This window comes from Apostichopus japonicus, chromosome 17 (genome assembly GCF_037975245.1).
Source record: "Apostichopus japonicus isolate 1M-3 chromosome 17, ASM3797524v1, whole genome shotgun sequence".
Lineage (NCBI taxonomy): Eukaryota > Metazoa > Echinodermata > Holothuroidea > Aspidochirotida > Stichopodidae > Apostichopus > Apostichopus japonicus.
Genome location: NC_092577.1, coordinates 36,546,949 through 36,571,134, shown reverse-complemented (window position 1 = coordinate 36,571,134; position 24,186 = coordinate 36,546,949). Strand labels below are relative to the sequence as shown.

Here is a 24,186-nt window from a genome sequence, read left to right as displayed (position 1 = left end):
TTCCCTTCACAAACAGTGAATACAAATTTTGCCAAAACATATCTCAAGGTTTTCAACATATCATAGAGTTTGCATGAAGAGTTCCAATTCTGACGACATATCTGGCATTCCACCTTGAGTTTGTCTGAAATCTTCAAGTATCAGATCCAACTCTGGAAACATATTTTGACAGCTGTCTGGCAGACTGGATGCTTCGGAGCTCCCGCTGGGGCTGCAGAGGGGCGACACTGACCCCATCCGTGTTGACCTCGATAAAATCTTGCTGTTCTGCCGTTTTCTCTCCGCCATCATCTCCTTGTATTCCACAAAACTTTGTAAAGTTTCGCTAAACGCCGCAAATTTTGACGCCAGACTGTGTCCGATCAGCGGTCTCCGTTTGGGATAGTTTAGGTTGTTTTTACTTTTGGCGTCAGTGCTGGTCATTTCTGAACTGCGCACCGATGACACTTCTGAGATTTTCCTCTTGGCTCGGCTACTTGATTCAGTACATTGGTGGGAAGTTTCAGTTGCCTTTGATGCATGTGCACCGATTGGTGAAAGATCTTGGGTTCTCTTTGGGATGTAAGCCTTGAGATAATTCACGACTTGTACCTTCTCCCCGCTGTCCATCAGATTGCCCTGTGGTCTCTGTAAAACTTGCTTCAGTTCGCTGTTGTCAGCTACCAAGATGTTCTTGACCAGCTCCTGCTCCTCCAAACACTCAGAGCACCCTCCCTGTCTCTCCCACATCACAAGGTGAGCTTGAGATGCAGGAAACTTGGGCTCTTCCTCTCTCCACCGGACGACGGGCTGCTTCAAATCATCTCCTTCCAGCCACAAGTTTCCTAATGTGTTGTGAGGAAAAAAGATAGAATTCTCAGAGATGCGAAATGTACCAAACCTTGATTCTGCCTACAGTTCCTATTCACTGATTTCAGTCAGCACTCAAATAACCATTCATTACCCATAGAACATATATACCAACTGTCCTGGGTATAAAAAACCTAATGTTAAACTGTGTTAACACTTATATTACAACTACGAACGTTTGTTTGTTCAATCTGTTAACTGAGTAATCTATGAACTAACACCATCCTAAAATTGCTTTTTTCCAATGCGATGTTTTCTTTCAACATTGATTTTAGTGGTATATAATAGAAGAGCTGTAACTTACAAGAGTGCATCTATATGGTCCTAAAAGCCTGTCACTGTAATGCCCAGTTGTGGTTTAATTGGATATTCTGGTGATTCAACGATTGTGCAGCAAAACTGGCACGTTTACTACAAAACATCTTCATAGCAATTTTGAATGTCAAACACAGTCACATTTGGTGATATTCTGTGAATGCATCTTTTATCCACAGAGAAAAATATTCCTACAAAAATGTTCTTATGAAACGACTTGCCATTACAGTATCACAGACCACCTACTGCAATCCACTTCCTAGCAGAAGGGTTAGGTTTAGCCAGTCAAAATAGGTGACATTCAATCCATCATACCTCCAGTTAGAACCAGATATTGAAGTTATCAAAACAGATGGTTTTCCTAAATGCCACCTTAAAACCTCACCTATTTCAACCTTATAAACAAAGATTTTCCAGATACAGTTCTAAGCAGACTGTCTCAAAACCTTGTTGCAATTTTCGAAGCACTACATTATTACATGTTAGAAGCATAAATTTGTGGAGATAAAGTAATTGGATTTACTCACGGTGGTTGTCTCTGATCCATGCAACAAAGTGATTTGGATTTTGCTGGTACTGAATGATGGCTGCTACTTTGTAGTCATAACTGCCATGGTGAAATTCCAACTGTTCCCAAGACTTCAATGGGGGTAAACCATCCACAAAGTGGAACATGGGGCATGCAGGTAGTCTGTATGTGAAGAGAAAGTCATTCAATAGTTAGTATTTATTAATCTTCAATTGTGGTTTGTCTGCAGAGTTTGGAATTTCTTAAAGTGACTACGAAGTAACACAAGCATATGCTCATATGATCAACAAGTGGCATAACTTTTAAGGTTCAACTTGACAATTTTCAGAGGATCTTTTTGTGTGGCATGCCTAAATTCATAACAACTGGGTTTGTTTAAAGTATTCATCAAGTGATAACTTCTTTGTGCTCCACGTTATAGGCCCTTTAAATCAGAAGCAGATAGGTAACAATACACAGTATTGCACAGCAGATAGGTAACAATTACACAGTATTGCACAGCAGATAGGTAACAGTACACAGTATTGCACAGCAGATAGGTAACAGTACACAGTATTGCACAGCAGATAGGTAACAGTACACAGTATTGCACAGCAGATAGGTAACAATACACAGTATTGCATAGCAGAAAGGTAACAATACACAGTATTGCACAGCAGATAGGTAACAGTACACAGTATTGCACAGCAGATAGGTAACAATACACAGTATTGCACAGCAGAAAGGTAGCAATACACAGTATTGCACAGCAGATAGGTAACAATACACAGTAATGCACAGCAGATAGGTGACAATACACAGTAATGCACAGCAGATAGGTGACAATACACAGTAATGCACAGCAGATAGGTAGCAATACACAGTATTGCACAGCAGAAAGGTAACAATACACAGTATTGCACAGCAGAAAGGTAACAATACACAATATTGCACAGCAGAAAGGTAACAATACACAGTATTGCACAGCAGAAAGGTAACAATACACAGTATTGCACAGCAGAAAGGTAACAATACACAGTATTGCACAGCAGAAAGGTAACAATACACAGTATTGCACAGCAGATACAGTAAGTAACAACACACAGTATTGCATAGCAGATAGGTAACAATACACAATGTACAGCAGATAAGTAACACACAGTATTGCACAGCAGAAAGGTAACAATACACAGTATTGCTCAGCAGAATCTGCCGTACTGTACATCGTAAAGTTTGACCGATTTTTGTAATAACAAATATCTAGTCGCCGTGGTGCGTTTTTAGATCAAATTGTTCCCGAAATAGAACCCAACAGTTGCTTGCCGAAAATCATGTAACAATTCATTTATTGGAAGGTTGGTTCTTAAAAGATACGGTAAATATGACTGGAATCATTTGTGGGAAATTAAACTAAAATTTGGCCTTCAGTTTATTAACAAGCCTGCACAACGTGGGGAAGTTATCAGTCAAATATGTTGACGGCAGGTGTTTCGAAATAAAAAATTAAATGGTAAAAGTGGTCAACTTAGGCAAATGGGTCATTTCGTGTCAAATCACGGATGGCTGTGGTTCGAACTCTTCTAAAATTATCAAATTTATTGTGTGCTTGAACCATTATATAATAAGTATATTTCATGGTTCTAGCTTTTCTCAATATTAATTTATGATGTTGTAAAGTTGCTCCGATGTACTAAAGAGGTTGTTTTTGACAGCCAATAACTCAAAACGCATCATGTTGAAAAAAATCTGATTATTTCTTCTAGAAGTGACTGGATGTCTGTATGTTTTCTTAATGGAATAATTGATACTAAGTAGCAAATGTTATCTTACTTGTGAATGACAAGACGGTTCCTTCCCTGAGGTGACTGGCAATATGGACACACTCGAAGGGAAAAGTAAGAGGTTGGAGAGAGTGATCTGTTGAGGGTCTTCAGTGACAGCACAACTCTCTTTTCGCTGCAAAGAAAATGAAAAACCTTTCATATTAATCGCCTTGAAAGGTACACAGGTGATTTATTATAAGCATTTTGATGGTTGGTGGTTGTAGAAGTTGAAATTAATGGATGAAATAAAACAGCCAAGTTTGACGAGAAACCAACCTCACTTTGCCCATGAATGTTCATCGGTATCTCATTTAAAAAAATACATATTCAGATATATTAGCAGCTATTGGTTGCAAATTAATGATCAGTACCAATTAATTAATTAATCAGTATCACTCAATGATCAGTATCACTTGTTGAATTCCAGATGTCTTATCAACAATTGTTGTTATGAGAAAACCTTCAGAGGAAACGTGCAACAACAGGTGAACAATCTTTCCAGATATTTCAAGAAATCAACAAAGTTATCAAAGGAAAGTATAGCTTTTGAGTTTAACATAAATCTTACACCATTTCCTGCCTGTTCGATGTCCAAAAGAGAATCCCATTAAGGTGTTAAGCCATTGACTAAACTGGTTAATTTAATGGGATCATCTGCAGCATTTATACCAACAACAGATCATGCTGAAAGACTTTCATCAATTTATCCTTTTATACACACTAATAGATTTTCAAATTCTTCTGAGTGAATAAATAGGAAGTAAAGCTATTTTGAAACAATTTTGATCAATCTAGGATGCTGTCTCTTTTTCTATATATATTTCAAATATTAAAGAAATATACCCAATTAGCTGAGTATTAAGTTTTCTATTTCAAATAATGGTGAAAACTTTTGTTATCTTCAGATTGACTTTATTAATATTGTTAATATTGGTTGATACCTTGATAAACAAAACACACTAAAACTTTTTTAACCTCCCAGAACACATTAACTTTACAATCTACTTAGTGAAATACACCTTCATGATAGATTAAATTCACCATTTGTAATTAACAATCTAGTACTTACTGACATATTTCTACAAAATGACATCTGCTGCAATAAAACTGCCAATGATAGCTGCTCCTAAAATGAGCCTCAAACTGTTTATTTTTCCTGAGTAGTAAGGGCAGGGCAAACACAGGGCTCTCTTCATCATCCTTCTTGCATCTTAGCTCTGGCTGTAACTGCTCCCAAATTCTCTCCCGAGACTCATCTAATACTGAGACGGCTTCTGACAGTTCTGGATCCTCAGAGCTGATTCTATCAAGCTCAATCAGAGAATTTTCTTCATCATTCTGTAACAGACTGATGCTGGGAATCTCTCCCAAGGCTTGCAACAACTCCAAAGGGTCTCCAAAATTTGAATATGTTTCTTTGCTGGTTTTTGTGTCAAATTGATAGTTGTCATGGGGAGGATCACTATAACATAAACTTTCATCTGTATTATTTGATTTACTGCATGTAGTTCTTGTTCTGTTAAATATGGCTTCTAATTTCAATTGTGCATCATCAAAATATTTACATAACTGTTTCAAACTCAATTCGTCTTTTGATGCGAAAAGGCACTTCCGTAAGCTTGTACAAAACACCATCAGCAGTAAGGAAGAATCCAGCCAACACAATGCTTGCTTATTTTGCCATAAAAGTGTAACATTCGATCTGGGTAAATCAGGAGGTCTCTCTTGAACTGGACAGGACTTTCTCCTTCTCTTTCGTAAATTTGGTATTTCTGATGCTTTCCTTTTAAGGATGAGAGAGCTTGATGAGAAATTTGATAAGCACTGAAGAAAGAAATGAAGAGATCACAAAGGAATGTCATTCTAAAGTATAAAACTTAAATATCAAAGGCATACTTATTACATAACATTTTACTAGCGCCCAGTAGATACAGGACCATGAGATGGCGCTACCACTAAACTTATATATCTGTGATGCGGTGAACATGCTTACCTACATGCATTGAAAAGCCAATAAGATAAGTTCATCTGATTACAGCTTGAACTTGCAGTTCACAGACAGACATCATTTTTACAAATTTACATTTAGGATGAATGATTGCTCTTCTTTACACATCACTGATATATGCTTCAAGAGTATATTCCAACCCGTTACCTCCTTTTAAATCAGTTTCTTTTCAGGGAATCTAAATCCAACTATTCCTGGGGGTATACATTTTGGTAGTTGCGATTGTGGAATATGCTACCACTTGAAATCAAGATGGCTAAGAATGTCTCATCCTCCTTTACAGTATAAAGAAGCTTAAAACTCACTTTATGCGACAAGCTTTTGTGCCTTCAGCAGCCTTATCTAGGTTTATACCTTCTCATTATAAATATTTGTTGTTATATTCTTCTGTCATTCTTCTAATAATGAACAGTGTCATGTTATTGTATCACCCACTCCCTCCTATATTTTCAAATATACAGGATACAATTAGACTCAAATTCTTTCTCACCTTTTCACTGGAACAGCTGAAAACACATTCTTCCGGATTAATCTGGAACTTCCGGACTCTGGACTTTCTACCCTCGGAGAGACAGGACTGGCATATGTCACCACTACCATGTTGCAACCTGTCCTGTGGCTCAGTGCTTGATTGACCTGCTCTCAGCATTGTCTACAAATATAAACAGAATGCAAAAATGCATTGTGGTTTCGTTGATGTAACATGAGCAGTTTTCCTCATGAATCTGATGTAATGTACAGTGACAGTGTACAACATACTTGATCTTAGTAATATATACAGTGATTTGCAATGCACTGATGTAACAAACAATGAATTCACGTGTGACACAGGCTGTCTTGAAATGAACATGGACCTCAACAACAGGCTTCTTGTAGTAAATGAGATACATCAACATACTAAATATGAGATATGTCTTTGTTGAAATATTGTGTAAAACATGGTCTTCACAATTTGACCCCTGGTGAACTCAAACAGCCATTGACCTCCACCCACAACCTAAGGCTTCTTGTTCTCAATGTGGTACAATTACATACCAAATAGGCAATCTGTCCCAGCTTCCCTTGAGATTAGTGTTTACACGGGTCCAAAAATCGGGAACCGGGTACCCGAGGGCCGTTACCCGTCGGGTATACGGGTACCCGGTAAAAAAAAGGTTACCCTTGTGTATCACGATTTTCAAGAAATAACATATTGGATGCTGTAATAAATGCATTATATTCTCTACTGACAATGTTTCATGTTCACATACGTAGGTGTAAGACAAGGTATAAAACCTTTCTCAATAATTTTTATTTGCTTTTGTTTCTTTCATTAACTTGTTAATAAATTAATTATTTAATTATAATTAGCATTACTACTAACATCGCACTGCCGCCGCTGCTTCTATTGGATCAAACCATATAAATATCCAATCTAGCTCTTAAACAATTGTTAATACTAGGCTACTACTATCTATTATGCAGGCCCAGGGTTCGCATTAGCCGCGCGATTCGCGCAAATTAATCGCATTTGGAATAATCGATTAGTAAAAAGCCACTTGCGATTACTATTTTTTAGTTATCCTGTCTATAATCCATAAACATCTCGTAAAATTCATTGTCAGCCTTTCCTTCTTTGAAATAAACGAATGAATAAATAATAATTTCTTCCACATGGTAGCCTAACAACACACTAAGTCAACGAGAAATCTAGCTAAGCCTAACCATCTGTTTATTTGCTGGAGTTGTGACGCAGTTATAAGACATCAATGGAATACTTTCGTTATTGCTGTTACGTTCGACCACATGGTTGCCTAACACCACACTAAGTCAATGGGGGTAATCTAGCCTATCCATCTGTTTATTAGCTGAAATTATGACGCAGTTATAAGATATCTATGGAAAGCTTTCGATATTGCTGTTATCTTCGACCACATGGTAGCCTAACAACACACTAAGTCAATGGGAAATCTGCCTAACCATCGGTTTGCAATTTTTTTTTATAAAAAACAATCACACTTAGTTTGCTTAGGATTCGGGTAATAAATTAGGAACCGGGTAGTATCGCGTCTGGCAGGTACCTTCGTTATTGCTGTTACCTTCGACCACATTGTAGCCTAACACCACACTAAGTCAATGGGAAATCTGCATAACCGTCGGGTTGCCAATTTTTTTTTTTATTATTATTTTTTTTAAATCACACTTTGCGTAGGATTCGGGTAATAAATTAGGAACCGGGTAGTAACGCGTCGGGCGGGTACCCGGGTATCCGGATAACCCGTGCAAACACTACTTGAGATATTATGTTAACTTAAGGAAGGTGCATTAGTGTAGAGAGACAGGTAAGTAAATATTTGGCGTTTGTTGAATTCAATTGACCCTTTGACCTCCACCAAATCAATAGGCTTCTTTTACTCAATGTTATACACATTCATACCAAGTATGAGATCTGCCCAAGCTTCCAATATTGAGATATCGAGGTACTTCTTCTAGTGTTCACGGTGAAAATATAATCATTCAAAAACATAAATGGAAGGTGAAAATATCAACAGATGTATCAGGTTTGTTGTTTTACTATGAAACATCAATATAAAGACACCTTGTATATGTCTTTTACAATGTAATTTCATCAAATTAGGCTGCCAGGGTCGCCGATTTTGCTTCCCTCTTGGTTAGTGACTTCAATGTTTCTCGGTACAGTAAGCATGGTAACAATACCAATTTCGCAAAGTAATGAATGTGCTGGATATATAAGGCCTATGTTGACTAGCTGAGTATAGGTTATGTTAAGGCATGAAATTCTCCTTTGTGAAGTATTTGATTAAATGCCCTAACTTGATATTCGATGTTTCTTTTTCTCACAATTTGCTCCATACCTCCCTGCCCATCACCTCCTTTTTACCATGAACCCTCTTTTCACACTTTTTTTTCAACCCTTCAATGTTTGCTGCGATGCCCTCAAAAACAATTTAATTTCGGCAGAAATGCTGATATGCCTTGAATCCATAGCTGTCTCATTAGGCCTAACACTAGGTTGTTACATTGTAAACAGGTCTCGGAATACGGTCTAAATTTTTGCTAAAATCAATTATGATCAAGTAATAGCAAATTTTTCACGTTATGATTTCGATACACTGTCTTCAAATATATAATAGTTGGTTGAATGAATTGAATTAGGCTGATTGTTTTTTAAATAATCAGACTCTGATTGTTGGTTTAAATGACCGATTTTGTAATGAAACGACTTTGCTGTCCTATGCCTAGGAAGAGTGACACAAAGCATTACAGTTTATACAGTGCATACACAATGTACTCTTACTGCCAAAAAAAGTACTTTACGGTTACCGCCATGGCTGTAACATGGCGAAAAGTACCATTGGCGGAAAGACAAGGCTCTCGGACTAGCACTATATTACTACTAGTATTAGCCTATGGGAATTTGGAACCTTGATTTAAGGCATTTGAAAAGTTTGAAGCTCAAATAAATCCCTGGTCTGGGTGGGCATGTGCTTGCCTAAAGTTAGTAACCTCTTTAGGCCTTGTGTTGACTTAGGTCTAGGCCAGGCCGATGAATGTATATTCCTAGGTTTGAGTATTACTTTGTTGTTTAACTGTTACTACTAGTTAAGCTATACTGTTAATGTTAGGCCTAACAAAGTTAGGTCTACTCTACACCACAGTAGGTCTACTCTACACCACAGTAGACCTTATTACTTTGTCGTTTAACTGTTACTAGTTTAGCTATACTGTTAATGTTATTGTTAGGCCTAACAAAGTTAGCCTAGGCCTAGGTCTACTCTGTCTACACCACAGTAGACCTTAGTTTGGCTAGGCCTAGCCTACGCTGCTAAGCATATAGGCCTAGCACTACTACTAGTATTACACATTTGGAAGGGTACTAACTGTGTCCTCTCGTCTCTCAGGCTTCAGTATGTATTGTCCACCTCTAAAGCCATTTTAAATCATTGCATCACATACTAATCAATTGTAGGCCTAAGTCTGGTTCTCCAAACTGACGTTGCTCGAACACTGCAGACACACAGCCTTGCTACTCTTAGTTTATGCACAATGCATAGTCCACTCATTGTAACACACATTGAAGCTAGGGTACACAAATCGTACCCTCGTCGTACACAACGTTGAAACCACGTTTTTCATCAGACGGTTTGTACCGAAGCCATCAGGGGTCACCAGGGGTTGCAGCTTTGAACTTCTAAGATAATGCAATGTAAATCAGTTGAGGATAAAAGCGATACGGAAGCTTCGTATGGGCTTTGATATAATGAGAATCTTAATTGGTGTTTCTTTCTACAAAGAGGTATAAAGACTCTTTAAAAAAGACTATGCTGTAGTATTTATGCCGGAACCTGTTGAAAAAGTTTGTATTTATTTCAGCCACGTTTATGGACAATTAGGATGATTTTCGAGGTTAAAACTCCGCTCCACCTAAGGGTAGCAGCTCAGTAAGCGATTAAGTGTGGAACTTTTATAGGTTCGATTTTCGCTCGAAGTTAATAATAACATATCGATAACTTATGACTCTAACATACCTGTTTATTTCTTTAAGATTATGTTAAGTACCCTATGTATTAATTCCAGACACAATCATAGAAACCTAGGGTGTTTCTCGTTGTTAAAACTCAGCTCCACCTCAGGGTAGCTCACTAGCTCAATTGAATGTGGATTTGTTAAAAATCAAGTTTTGATTTAAAAATTTTTTTTTTTACAAAACATAGCGATAACATATGACTTGATTTATTGTACATAATGTTCAGTACCCTATGTATTAATTTCAGCCACATTTATAGACAGTTATGGTTTTTCTCGGGGTGGAGATATTAATTCAAAGGCTCATGCAGACATTTATCAAAATAGAGTCAGTTATGATATTACAGAAGTTTGATACCTTTTGCATATTGGTGCTGAAGCCCAACCTACTTGTCAAGCATTAGGCTAAGATTGTCGAAAATATCAGAGCAGTGCTCAAATTCGACGTTTACTTGAAGTCCAAATATAAATGTAGTCTTTGTTCCCCAATTAAAAATTATGAGCTATAGATCTACAAATGAGTCTCATAATTCACACGATAAACCCTGATGATAAAATTTTTTGGCAGAAGCCGTAGCTGATGTAGTTTCAGGACAATTCATAGACTCAACATTTCAATCATTCATTATTTATTCACATACTTATCTTCTCACAACTGTTGACCTCTTCATTGCATCAAGAATACTAACCGTCGCTCATAGCTATCTACGGCAAATGTTAAACGTTGTAGGGCCATGTGGCAGCCCTGTATATAATTATAAACAAGGTAGACTATAAGTAAATATAGAGCTTAAAAATGACTAGGAATTTATTAAAATCATATAGAATACCACACAAAGCACTCACAAAGCACTCACAAACACATGACTCTACTCATCATGGAATTTGAGATATTACATCCTTCAGCTATGCTGTTTACTTTTATTTTATTAAGTGTCGTCTGGTCGCTATAATGATAAAGCCGGACTGCTTAGCAAAATTATTACGGTATAAAAAACTATCAGACTCTGCATTTTTAGGTCGAAAACAAATCTTCATATATCACTTTTGTATCGGGAAATATTAGTTTTTTAAATGTGGTGATATTTTGTGAATGCATCTGGCAACGTGATGAGTGATTTTATTAGTTTAAATGAGCAAAAAATCATATTTTTCTTTGGAAAATATATCAATCATTTATCTACAAAGGAAAGTAATAATAGTTCTACAAAACGCGTTGTATTTTGACGACTTTTTCTGAAGTACAGAGAACGTTGACTGATATAGCAAACATCCCGAATGGATCACATTTCAAGGATAAATGAAAACAAGAAAATGTTAATTTCGTAAGTAAATTAAAGCTAACGAAGAACATCTTCCCGGATGACGTCATGATCACAGACTTTAAAAACATATGACCAAAGAGCTTGTAGCCCGACGAGATTTATTCTTAATGCGGGGGAGGGGGGTTGAAGATAAATCCGTTACATTCAATCAACCATATTTCTAATTAGCTACAAGTTATTGAGATGGAGTTTTCAGTTATAAAACTGTCAAATATTTTTCTCTGCAATACAAATTTTAAATCGGTTCCCACCAGAATATTTTTTTTAGTTTTGGTTAGCAGTTTTCCAAATAAAAGTTGGATCAGTTTATCAGAAGACGAGACATATATTTGATGGATGTCGTGAATGAAGTAATTCATAGTCGGGACTGGACTCGCCTCTGATTCTCCTCCAAAAATGGTTTAAGATGAAGATGATAAGCATCAGCCACCTGAAAAAGAATGGTAAATTCCTGTTATGAACACTTTCCAGTATCGAAGGAGATTTGTGCAAAAGTACTAAAACAAACCACAGCTCTATTATGATTACATGTATGTTTCAAAGTTTAGCAAAAGTTTCATGGATGTCACTATGATAGTCTATGATAGGGGCACTTCGTAATCATAAAAAGGGCACTATTGAAATCTTTCACACAATGTGAACAAAAACGAAACAACACTAACAATGACACTGAAATGAAATTTGATAATTGTGTTAGGAATTTGCCTATATCTAAATTATAGGTCTTCTTATGTTTTCATAACTTGAATATAACCAACTGAAGATCAGCATTAAGTTATAAGTAACATCTTACATCTTTTTTGTTGAGTGGTGCAGACTTTGCCCACTTGTAGAGATTCTCGTAGACGTTACCATCGTAGCGACCAAGAACAGAACCCAGCTTCAAGTCCCGGAGGTCAAAAGCATCCACAAGAGCTACAGCATTAGGACGAATCACCGCCAATAGAGAGATGAACTGCTTACTTACGAGATCCAGCTGGTCAACAGTGATGTATCCACTCTGAGGAAAAGCACAAAAGTTCAAAGTAGTAAATGACAAGAAATGTATTAATTAACGAGGTCTGGGATAATTAGGTTAAATATTGTTGCAATATATCAAGCATGTTCACATGTAGCATTTCTTAAGCATGTTCTGCATTAGTATTTGATAGGAATTAACAGCCAACATGTTCAAGGTGAACCATTAGTACAGTCTATTAAACTTCCCTTCTTCTTTTCATGTTTATCTGTTGTTGTTTATTTCTTGTTTTCAATTTTACCTTACAATTAGAAGTGTTTATTTGTAAAAGCAAAGCAATGCGTGATACCTTTTCCAGTCTGAATATAAAAATATCACAAACTGTCAGCAAAACAATGATGTCTTAAAGAAGGTCTAGTGACTAACCTCAAGGAATTCTCCTTTGTTCTTCAGGATACCATCGAGAGCATAAAACTGCACCAGCACTCGGAGGATGCGTCTGGTTCTATCCTCACACTGGATAGCTTCTACAGCTTTGTTGAAACTGTCCACAACGAACAAGTGACAGTGAGCCTAGTAATGAAACATTTTATCGATAAAAAAAATTATGTAGCCAAATGTATTTATAAGTAGTATGTGATGACGGGTTAGTGCAATACAAGAGAATCATGGGAGCACTTGTTGTCTTTCCAAGAAATAGTTTCCAGTGAGTCCCTAGATTTTAGCGACATTTGAAAACTTGATTTACAAGTTTCGAAGATTGCCGATGGACATGGATTAAGTTACAATTTTTTAAACATAAAGTCCATGGCCCATTGTAAGCTATTTCTCGTGCATTCTCTGACCATACATATAGAAAATTACAAGGTTTCGTTTGAAATTAAATAAACAACGACTGAACAAAACCTATAAGAAGCTGCAAGGTGTTATACTGACCGTCGAAGCTGCAAGAAGGTGTAGGTGATTGTTATTCCATGCTATGCCATTGTTTTTCCCTTCTTTCAGATCTGCCTCTATACACCTAAACGACGTGGTCACCATTCTGAAAGGCAACCAGAAGAGTAATACCAACATACTTATCAAGACAAAGTGATAAATGGTGCATTCATCTTTACGTCAGCGAACGATACTGAGTCTAGAATGAACAAGGTATATTGTGAGTCATGGAGTGTACAAGAAAATGTTTTCTTATATCACTCTCCATTCAAAATCATTTTCAAACTTTTATATAACTTTAATAACTGATACAGTGCAAACAAGCTGAACACGTTATGTCGAACACTTGAGGAGACTCTGGTTAAACTTTCCTTGTTGTTTACAAAGATAGGTTTCTTTTTGGTGCTCTTTGCAATGTAAATTCATCAGTGCCATATGCATGGTTATACAACAGAGGTTTGAATACCAAAGAGAACACGGTTAAAATATATTGTTCTAGTTAAATCTTATTATAATTGCTCTTTCAAAAAAGAAGAAACAAAAATAGGACAAAACGAAATTCGTCAAACATAGATATATTATTATAGACAATGATCGTTGAATGATAACCTTACCTTCTAGCTCTGTGACTGTAGGCCAGTAGGAGTGTGTCCATGTCCAAGAAATCATCTGGTTTGGATGCTCTACATCTCTCGTGTTGGTTCAGTAATAGATAGGACATGAAGGGGGTCAGCTTAGCACCCTTCATTGCTTGCCTTGCAGACTTCATTAAAAACCTGTAAAATTAACACAAACGAAAATTAATCTTTTATAACTATAAATACCATACCACTAGTATTTTAAATATATACATATATATGTTTAACTTTCTTTCAACTTGTAATGATGTTGGTATTGGTTTAATGTTTTACAAACTGATGGTATTATCTCTGGTCATATAATAACCGAACATTTCTGGAACACAAAATAAGACAGAAATGAGGGAATCGAAGGCAGTCTGTAAATCTACTGCCATGTCTCAGGGGTAATTTACAGCCTGTCACTGGAATATCAAATTCAATCATATTTGATAGTAGCCTATATGTGTATGACTGTCTTACCTAGCAGTCTGCAGTAACATGACAGTATTTTCGCCTTCGAAGGTGCAAGTTGGTGAAAAGGCGCCATAGATTTCTGGAAATGCACTGGCTGAGGAGAAACCGTGACCCCCACATGACATCCGTAAGACCTCTAGCCCGCCTTTAGTCGATTCTGTAGTGAAGGCTTTCAAACCTGCTGAAGTACTATGAAGCTGCATGAACGAGCAAGAGTTAAAACAGTTGTCTATGAATTGTCTTGTAGTTTTTGAAGTCTAATAACTATATGTTGGATAGTATAAAATGGCGATTTAAAATGATAGAATCACACTGTAAGACATATAAGCTGGGCAGCCATGTACATGTGGTCGTGGGCGTAGCCGAATGACATGTTACCATAGTAGCTGATTATATCCAGTTACCAGTTTAGCTCCTTTTGGATTTCTTACAATTTGAAAGACCGTTTCAGATGGGAATCGTAAAACCTACGGAATAACTTGCGGATACCTGGAACTCATAACGTCGAAGATATTAGTTTCATCGCTTCATATACCAACTCCTGTATCCACTTAACCATATATCACTGGTTAGGCTGACCACCTACACCAAAAGAAGTAGCCATGCCACTAGTGGTTTTTAGTATTGTTAACAAACTGTTAACAGCGATATGTACTTTAACCTAGAAATAACCGTATGGACCTTTGGCAAAATTAAAGTCCAGGGGCCTGTTTCACTAAACTCGACTTACGCACACAGGACTTAGTGCTGTGCGGACTCGACTTACACTAAGATGCGTCTTAAGACCACTAAGACGCGACTGAGTGCTTTGTGAAACAGGCCCCAGGTCATTCCAGTACTTTTCAACCGCAACATATCTTACTTTTTGCGTGGAGTTGCAAAGTTATTATAACACATCCAATCCGTGTATGTTATATGTCTTACAATAATTAATTCCATTTCTCTGAGAGCCGAGCGTTTTGTTAAGCATTTGATTAAAATAAGAAAAATAATCTTATTCCACATTTCCTAGGCACCTGCCCTATATAGTTGCCCCGGGACCCATGGCTGTAGCCCATCCTATCTCGCCAAGCATGAGGCAGACACGTGGTATGTTTCTCGGGGATCTTCGATGGGTTTTCATTTGGCAATAATGTGACCAACCTCTGGAAGAGCACTGAATTCACCTTCTTTAGCCTCAGCTATGTATGAAAGGAAGTCTTGACCAAGTTGAAATCCAGTCAGAATGAAAGCATAGGCAGTAGCGATCTGAGGGAAGAGTTTCATCTGTTGACTCTGGTAGTCCATGATGAGAGGTTCAGGTCTCCTGCATTACAGACAAAATAAAGTTAGCTGATTGGACAATGTAGTCATGTGACAGGATGATACAATAAGGTGATTGGATAATACAATATTATAGTTTCATCTGTTGACTCTGGTAGTCCATGATGAGAGGTTCAGGTCTCCTGCATTACAGACAAAATAAAGTTAGCTGATTGGACAATGTAGTCGTGTGACAGGATGATACAATAAGGTGATTGGATAATACAATATTATAGTTTCATCTGTTGACTCTGGTAGTCCATGATGAGAGGTTCAGGTCTCCTAAAAGAAAAACAATTACAAAATCATATAAAAAAATGCAACTGTTTGGATGAAAACTAGTATACGGTGTAAGTAGAATTATGATTAACGTCATCTGAATGTCAAATACTCTTGATGTCATGAATATTTATGTCCGAAGTATAACTTTTATATTAATATCCCGTTACATACAAATCAGAAAGGGTACATTATATAATTTATAATAACCATCGCTGAGTATGTTACGTTAGACATTGAACTAATATAAACAGTAGCTGGACTAATTATAGTACAATATCATATGGTGACTATAAAAAAAAAACATTCCGAAAATAGTGGGATCAACAACAAAAGATTATCAATATTTATATACACCTAACCTTTTTCTGAAATAGCCAAGTGAAACATAAGATACTGCATAATGTAAACTGTCTGATCATATCGATAAAGAAAAGTAAACACATTACCCTGGGATCAGTTCAGACTGTCGACGTACGGCGCTGTAACGTGTTGCAATGGTGGCGCCCTTGGAAAGACCGATGCCAACACGCTTAACCAAACCGCTTCGGATGTGTACCATACTGTTGTAGCTAAGTTTTGAATGAGGAGGTGCACTGTATGTCCCATCAGGGTGTACCTGTAAGATCGAAAGTCTAACGTATATAAAACTCTAAGTTAAGGCATAGAAAGATGCTTATTTCATTGTTATTATTTCATGTTGTTTTTTCTCACCTAAAAGGGAGAGGAACATGTTTTCGTTCTTTTATCATATTTAATTGATACATTAATACTACTGCTTTATTAACACAAGTAATGATAATCTGATATTCTTATCATACAAAATAACAAAATATTCATAATAGTAATAATAAAAAATTGCTATTTCAGATAACAATATCAATTGGTCAAACTACAAACCTGAGAGAACTTCATGCACATTTGATCCCGTGGGATTCTGACATACTCCAGTCTCAAGAAGCCATTATCAACATTACTATAACCTAGTTTTGGCCCGATGTCTCCGAGTTCAATACCTGAAATAGAAAATAACAAACAAACAATATATATATATATATATATATATATATATATATATATATAAATGAAAATCGTAATGAGTTGGAAAATCAAGAATAGTATATATATATATATATATATATATACATATATATATATATATATATATATATATATATATATATATATATATATATATATATATATATATATAGATAACGTTGATACGACTATATCACATATATGGTGCGATATAGTCCAAAGTCCGAACTCTTGAACAAAGCGATAAGAGATTTATTATCCCATTTGTTTAGGACTTACCTGGTAAAGAGCTATGGTCCTTCATACTTCTCAGCTGAACCATGAACAGATGGATACCATAGTCCTTACCTCTTGTGATCAGACGTGCAGCGACAATGGCATGTGTCACAAGCTTTCCCACTGCAAGAGAATGTCATTGCAAATTTACCAAAAATATTGACTGCAAATATTTTATTAATGTGACAAGTTACTTAGTTATTTTGATTCTTTACTCCAGGGGACATATTTTTTTTACCTAGTTAAACTTTAAGTTGGGATGAGGGAGTCGCTCTCATGACATAATCCGTATTTTATGTTATTAACATGCTGTATTAAAGAACCACAAAAACAACTTACAGTTTCCTGGCCACCATTTCATAGAGGTCAGTGTTGGGCTGTGCAGAACAAATTCTTGAGTTGAAGTGTCGTACGTGGCGGTGGTTTCCATGCCCCTTAAATGTGTCCCTGTCACACAATGAGAACGGTGTTATCATATTAAAATACAAACTGAACGCATGCATGCGTACACCTATAGGTATACATGAAAATGTGTATGTATACGTGAAGATAGCTGTATTTCAATGTTTCCTTTCTGAACCAACAGTAAAACATAAGGATGGTACTTACATCTAAGGTCACTCGGAAAATAGTGGGACAACACACCCCCTACATTTGCACAGCATAACGAAAAATAAACCCCGTTCAAATAAGTCTGCAAATAAATATATAAATAATATTATTACCATGTCCGAGTTCAGTTTGTGCATAGGTTCCTATTATTGTGTAGTTGGTTATAGCAGCCAGCCACTTCTTATGTTGTTCCTCTGTCATTTGGAAAGATACCGACTGCAGGAACATTGTCGTGTGAAGATGCATAGTGGGAATGGCTGCTCCGTGTATAGCTCTAGTCATTATAAGAAAATATTTGAGAACAGCAATGATTTACGAACCTTCATATATGATAGTCATGTATAATATATAGTGGTCAAATGTCGTCCCTCCTCGCTCCCGTGACCACTCCAAATGAAATATTAAACAGAAGATTTATCTTCTATTAAAAGGTTTTAAGTGAAACCACACTATTGCTGACAAATGCCGTTATTTTATTCGTGATGTTGTCCCGTGTTTTAGCATGTTGCTAACCTTGGGAAAAGGAAAGCCCACGCCTTTCCGTTATTTGCAGTCATACAACGTCAAATTTACATTTAACATTCCGGAACGTACCCCCCCCCCCCACCGCCCCGCTCCCCCATCCTTTCCAGGATATTCATTTCTTATCGTAATCCTCAGTCCTATAAATGATTGCAGTCGTATTGTGAGCACGTTGTGACCATGCACCTACCCAAGGGGAGGGTTTGTAATGGGTGCGTACGTAATCGTTGCCCAATTTTTTTAAGGTCCACATTTTCCTGGGTAGAGAATAGCATTTCGTGGTAAACGCAGTGTTAGCAGTAACTGCGTCAAATGTCACAAAACATTGATAGCACAGAATAGCATCTGAGCAGAATTAATGATACTTTAACTAGACTCCTCCCTTAGAATGTCGTCATTAAAGAGGTTCACACCTTCGGTGAAAGCACCACCTCATCGAAAATCTTAACTAAAATGCGAGCAGTAGAAGTGAATTATTTCAAACTTTTTAATGATGTATTTTGGGTACGAGTTTAACCAAGACAAATAAATACGTTATTTTTTTTTTATAACGTAGATAATATCATGTGCCTTGTTTTGAACAAACAAAGCGTAATAAATCCGATGCACTTTGATTTTTTTCTTCTCAGCACCGACAAACAACGCAGGTTGCTTACAGATTATGCAACTACACTACCGAATGGTGAAGGTTAGACCAATTAGACCTATAAAGGGGCGTATCCAGGGGGGGGGGCGCAACAGGCGCGCGCCCCCCCTATTGGCCGTCACCAAAAAAAAAAAGTTAAGCAAAAAAAAAAAAAAAAAATTGATGACGACCTTTATGTGAGATGTCGGTGATCGCTCAACCCCCCCCCCCTCCCGTATGCTTTATTTTTTGTTTGCCAAAAAAAGGTTCTGGCGAAGGTCGGCGGCATAATAGTTTTAGAAACATAGATGGTAATTGTGTTTGTATTATCACTATAAACACTAAGTGACATGCCAGCCATACTAAATTGTGCATTTTGTGTCCATATTTACTGGAAATGTTGCCTATTATTAAGGTCGAAAAATGGATCACATATGGCCATGGGCGGCGATCCTGGGTGGAGGGGGGATATATCCCCCCATGAAAATGGGTGGAGGGGATGTAATGCACCATATCCCCCCCCCCCCACCAAATGCCAGGGATAAGAATATTTTCATGCCTACATTTATGCATCTTCGTTAATGTACGGCTCTTTTTTAGCTTCATTTCTCGCCTACCATAAACGCAGTGCGATCTTTTCAAATAAAGCGTCTTTATAAAGCAAAAATAGTTGACTGTAGGCTTCATTGGCCCTATAACAACAAAATGTATTATTGCGCCCACGGTATTGATATAGTACATATATGCACCCTCATAGTATTCATATAGGCCCTATAGTAGGCCTACACACGTACATGTTCCCTCGAACAGCTGAGAATCTCATGTAACCATGGGTAATGCTTAATACACGTTTCACCTGGATGCCCTAGCAATCGGTACCTAGGAATGTAACTATGTGTAATTGTGTATTGCATGTGTATAGGCCTATAATAGCCTGCATGAGGCCATTTTCTTCATCGAATAATATAAAAGAGCTCTCGAACATTCTAACGTTGCGCCTGAAACAAGATTGACAGGGGCAATTTTCCCAAAATAACACCCGAAATTAAAAAAAAATTATTTTGGATCCTGATTATGAGATATTTCGGACATGACATCCCTATTTTAAAGTTGGGTATATGCCGCTTGGAAACCTCGGGAAGTGCCGTTTCCGGCCATCTAGAGGGTTTGTTAATCCCAAAATTTTCTTGTACGCTTCGCGCCAACCAATGGTGGCGCTACGCTTAGATAGTCAACAAGGTCATATCCCCCCCCACTCGGAAGTACGGCACCCATGCATATGACACCATTTTGTATTTCAGCCCTTCTTCGAAAGCAAAAAGTGTACCCCCCTCCCCTTAGACCCATCCCCAGGACGGCGATCATTCATGCCTGACGCCCCCCTATTGGAAAATCCTGGATACGCCCCTGTATAACATACTCGACGCCCAAATATGCTTGGTGGTTTATCTATGTGGTATCTGCTTCTATACACACATCAGCTATACGAATATGATAAAGATGACAATACTATATGTCAGGTCAAGTCTACAATATTCTCAACCCTGTATTGGTATTATTTATTTTACTATGTTTACATTGCACTTGATTACAGTGTTGTTGGCCCAAGATTGTGCAGCTGAGTGTACAAGCAGGGCTACTGTGTCTAAGCCGAATAGACTTGAGTTTCTCATTCTTTAATACCTCCGTGCTCCTACAATTATTATTCCAGACCTCTTCGACGGTAACATGTAAGACGAGCCATAAATTCAACTGTTTGCGTGTGGATTAGTCACCCGTTACTTCTCATCAGATGTGCACTTGAAATCACTCTAGATTCCCACTCCCAAATTATAGCTGAAATGTATCCTCGACAATTACTAATATTATCAGCAGGCTCAGTGTCGATTTGGATATGCAAAGACGGTAATAGTCTTGGTTATGTAAAACGAGAAAGTACAGACTAGGCTCAGTTTTAATATTATTTGCATGTGGTAACCTAACACGCATCCTGAAGACTTCGCGAGCAATTGGGGTAATTTAAAACAAAACAAGTTATGAAATCGTTTTATATGTTCCAACAAACTGCTGTCACGAAACGTTATACCATATTAAGTTTCATGGCTCACAATGAGATAATATGTTGTTAATGAGGCAGTAAGAATTCGTGTAAGCACTATAGGTATGCAAATATATCGATTTAAATCATTTTATGCTGCAAAGGTTATTAGCTGTGGAGTCCCAGTGAGGTAGCATCCTGTTAATGCCTGGGGCAGTAAGCATTTATATAGCCATTAAAATTATGATATTCAAGGATATTGCATGCCTGCTCAAATGTATTGACCACAGGCCATTTTATGCAGCAAGTACAACCAACTAGTTTATGAGCCACAATGAAGCTACAATATGTTGAGAGACAGTAAGCATTAGTATTAGCAATGTAATGTTCTAACAACCTATTTATGGTATTCATGCTTAACATGCATGATAATGGCAAAACCATTGTAGGTTGTATATTGCATCAGCTGTTTTACCATGAACATGGTGTTAACGAGACAGTAGGCATATGAATAAACGCTATTGTGTTGTGGCATTACATGTAGAATTTGCAACCCTTTCTATATATATTCATGCTATATGGTAAAAGCTATCAGCCACAATGAGGTTGCATGATGTTAAGTATTTGAATATAAGCATTAAGAGTACCAGGGTTGTCCAACCTACGGCCCGCGTGCCACAGTCCGGCCCGCCGCAGGGTTGCGTCCGGCCCGCCAGAGATGCTCTACGGTGCGAAATTTTAGTGAGCAGATTTATCGATAACAATTTGAAGCTATATAATCAATCATTCGAACCTTCTGGGTCCAAAAATCTGCATACAGGTCAGTTTTGTGACACTCTCAGCGGAGGTGGGGGGGGGGGGGGGCGGCTGGACTTTATTCATCTGTTTTATCAGGAAGGAAAATATCGAGCGTAGGGCTCATACGGCCCCCTCCTTCATCATAATCATTCCATGTGGCCCTCCTCTGCAAAAGTTTGGACAACCCTGATAATTTAAGATTTTAAAGGAGTACATGATGCCGTACATGCTGCATGTTGACGCCATCGATGCATGGCTGGACATCTTATGAAGCAAAGACAGGCAGCTGTGTTTACGAGTCACAGTGAGGTATACAATGATATATTTACCAGAAGTCAAGGTTGTGATGAAAGCGATGAATTGAAAATGCATGCCGATAGAGAAATATTATATATTGATTAGTGTAATATCGATTGACTATTTTAATATTTTTGTCATGTTTTTTCTCGAAAATGACAATCGTTATAGATATCAGTCCGCGTCAATTATTATGGCAAAGCAAATTCATTAAATTGAAGGAATAAATTTCGATTACTCTCTCATCCATTGAATTTCTTCAAAGTTGTCAACAATATTCCAGCCAAGTTCTCTGATTTTCTTTATGGCTACCAGCTCCTGTTTGATGCTGTAATTAAACCGTTCTACTTGGTCCATGAAAGCAATCTCTTCTTTCTTGAACTGAGGGTCATCGAAAACCATCGATTCTGCTCAGGAAGAATATAGTGAAATAATAGTAACAACACTGCTAATGAAAATACAAGCATAGGTCACAGCTGGGAGTTATTATTGAACAACTCCCTTGTCACCGTCAATTTGATTTGTGAACATTTGCCAACCAGCAAGTCTGCGTGAAGCTATATGATACATAACTGCATGTGACAAAGATCAATATAATGGTAACCTCAGTTGGGAAGTTTGTTTTTATAAACTGTACCTGCATGTCCCTGCTACAAAGCATTTTTTACTGACAGTATATATGAGCAGTTTGAATATCTCGTTACAACAGAAAAATGTCGAGATGGAATTGTTTGTACTGCCAGTACGAGTGCTTTGAAGCACGATATGGGAGTACAGTTTATAGTGCTATTAGCATTATAACAATGTCTCAACTGACTGAATTGATTTAAGCTTACCAATACGCCTTCTTAGTTCTGTTCTGTCTCTCCCCCTGTCCAGAATGTACGTGAGATCGACAGTATCAAACTCCGCCTTTTCCCTCTCTTTGGCAATATCGGGATTCATCGCAGGTTCATCTATGTCATGCTCTATACTGCCAGACTGCAATGGCTTTACCTGTAGTCGGTTGGATTGTTCTAGTTAGTCGAGTGAACTGGCTGTATTTAACTTAGATTGCGTATAGTAGAGTTGATATCAAATAGTTAAGCTTAGTGTCTACTGGGTTGCCATTTATTTTGTTGACAAAATAAAAACGATGGCGCTCTTTTATTTTAACATGTCAAGTTAATAAACTTTGTAAGACTAGTCACACAAGACTGAGTCTGATCACGGGAACCAAAGAGCTTGACCCACTCTCAACAACATATCCACTCACGTTGCTACTGTATCATGAATATGTTACATCAAGAATCGTGAGGGAATACATAAGACATATGATCATATGTAATTACGCGAAATAAGCAATTTGCTAAAGACAATATGCTTGAATGGGCCGAAGCCTAACAAAGCATGATAGGGTCTACCTAGGCTTCATTTGTATATTGCAGTAATGGTTTGGTACATATAAAAAAAATGTTAACCTTTGATTATTGTAATTGTGTTTTGAAAATTGCTTGTTTAATTAAAGGGTGTGAAAACTCCCGCACAAAGAAACGTCTCATGCCGGTAATCTGACCTAGTTTTGAATGAGGTGCAACAAAAGAGTTAGACACCACCATCGATCCCAGAAAATACACACAGAGCTTGCTTGTACAGTCAGTACATACAGCTGCGGTCAATACCCACAGCACACTGTACAAACGATACAGCGATGGACATCTCAGGTCCAGCTAAAGATAATTATGTATCATGTTTCATTACTCACTGCATTTTGTAGCGACAAGCTTGGGCGAGTCTTCAATGCCTTTAAACTTTGAGAAATTCATTATCAGAGTGAGTGGATAGAGACTTATTTTCGACACCAAATTTGTCAAAAATTGATCACTAAACGTGTTCTAGTTTGAGGCTTGATTTCTGTCAATTATGGTTCAGTGTAATTGCATCACATGTCAGTCACATGATTAATGTTTGATTTACTTACTGTATCTCCAATAACTAATATTCTGGTTATAGTCGGGTTGTCGTATTAATGACATAAGTTCTTTGCATGCATCTAAAGTCAGCAATAGATTTA

General features: G+C 37.4%; 2 protein-coding genes across 3 annotated transcripts; both read right to left on the bottom strand.

The window, feature by feature from the left end:
• Positions 1-9,545, bottom strand: LOC139954874 (uncharacterized). Its single transcript, XM_071954850.1, has 6 exons — positions 9,386-9,545; positions 5,994-6,155; positions 4,565-5,319; positions 3,503-3,628; positions 1,692-1,855; positions 1-824 (listed from the first exon to the last, which is right to left on the bottom strand). Exons 2-6 carry the CDS (start codon positions 6,150-6,152, stop codon positions 61-63), a joined length of 1,968 nt encoding a protein of 655 aa, XP_071810951.1. The 5' UTR covers positions 6,153-6,155; positions 9,386-9,545; the 3' UTR covers positions 1-60.
• A 208-nt stretch (positions 9,546-9,753) lies between these two features.
• On the bottom strand, positions 9,754-23,236 carry LOC139954873 (peroxisomal acyl-coenzyme A oxidase 1-like). 2 transcript variants are annotated; one of them, XM_071954847.1, is made up of 14 exons: positions 22,970-23,236; positions 22,372-22,540; positions 17,967-18,127; positions 17,581-17,688; positions 17,245-17,364; positions 16,825-16,940; positions 16,374-16,543; positions 15,487-15,649; positions 14,350-14,540; positions 13,864-14,025; positions 13,250-13,355; positions 12,740-12,886; positions 12,149-12,355; positions 9,754-11,785 (listed from the first exon to the last, which is right to left on the bottom strand). In XM_071954847.1, the coding sequence occupies exons 1-14, from the start codon at positions 23,076-23,078 to the stop codon at positions 11,711-11,713; spliced, it is 2,004 nt and encodes a 667-aa protein (XP_071810948.1). In that variant the 5' UTR covers positions 23,079-23,236; the 3' UTR covers positions 9,754-11,710. The 2 variants fall into 2 exon arrangements, with proteins under 2 accessions (XP_071810948.1, XP_071810949.1); XM_071954848.1 differs by lacking the exon at positions 22,372-22,540 and having other exon boundaries at positions 22,970-23,123.
• Positions 23,237-24,186: the final 950 nt, after the last annotated feature.

Coding starts and splice junctions, on each gene's coding strand:
- LOC139954874 (XM_071954850.1), bottom strand. CDS start 6,152: ATGCTGAGAGCAGGTCAATCAAGCACTGAGCCACAGGACAGGTTGCAA. Junction 1,856..3,502: donor AACCGTCTTGTCATTCACAA/GTAAGATAACAT, acceptor CTTCACATACAG/ACTACCTGCATGCCCCATGT. Junction 825..1,691: donor ATGGATCAGAGACAACCACC/GTGAGTAAATCC, acceptor ACAACACATTAG/GAAACTTGTGGCTGGAAGGA.
- LOC139954873 (XM_071954847.1), bottom strand. CDS start 23,078: ATGAATCCCGATATTGCCAAAGAGAGGGAAAAGGCGGAGTTTGATACT. Junction 17,689..17,966: donor ACAAACTGAACTCGGACATG/GTAATAATATTA, acceptor ATTGTGTGACAG/GGACACATTTAAGGGGCATG. Junction 17,365..17,580: donor GAAATGGTGGCCAGGAAACT/GTAAGTTGTTTT, acceptor ATTCTCTTGCAG/TGGGAAAGCTTGTGACACAT.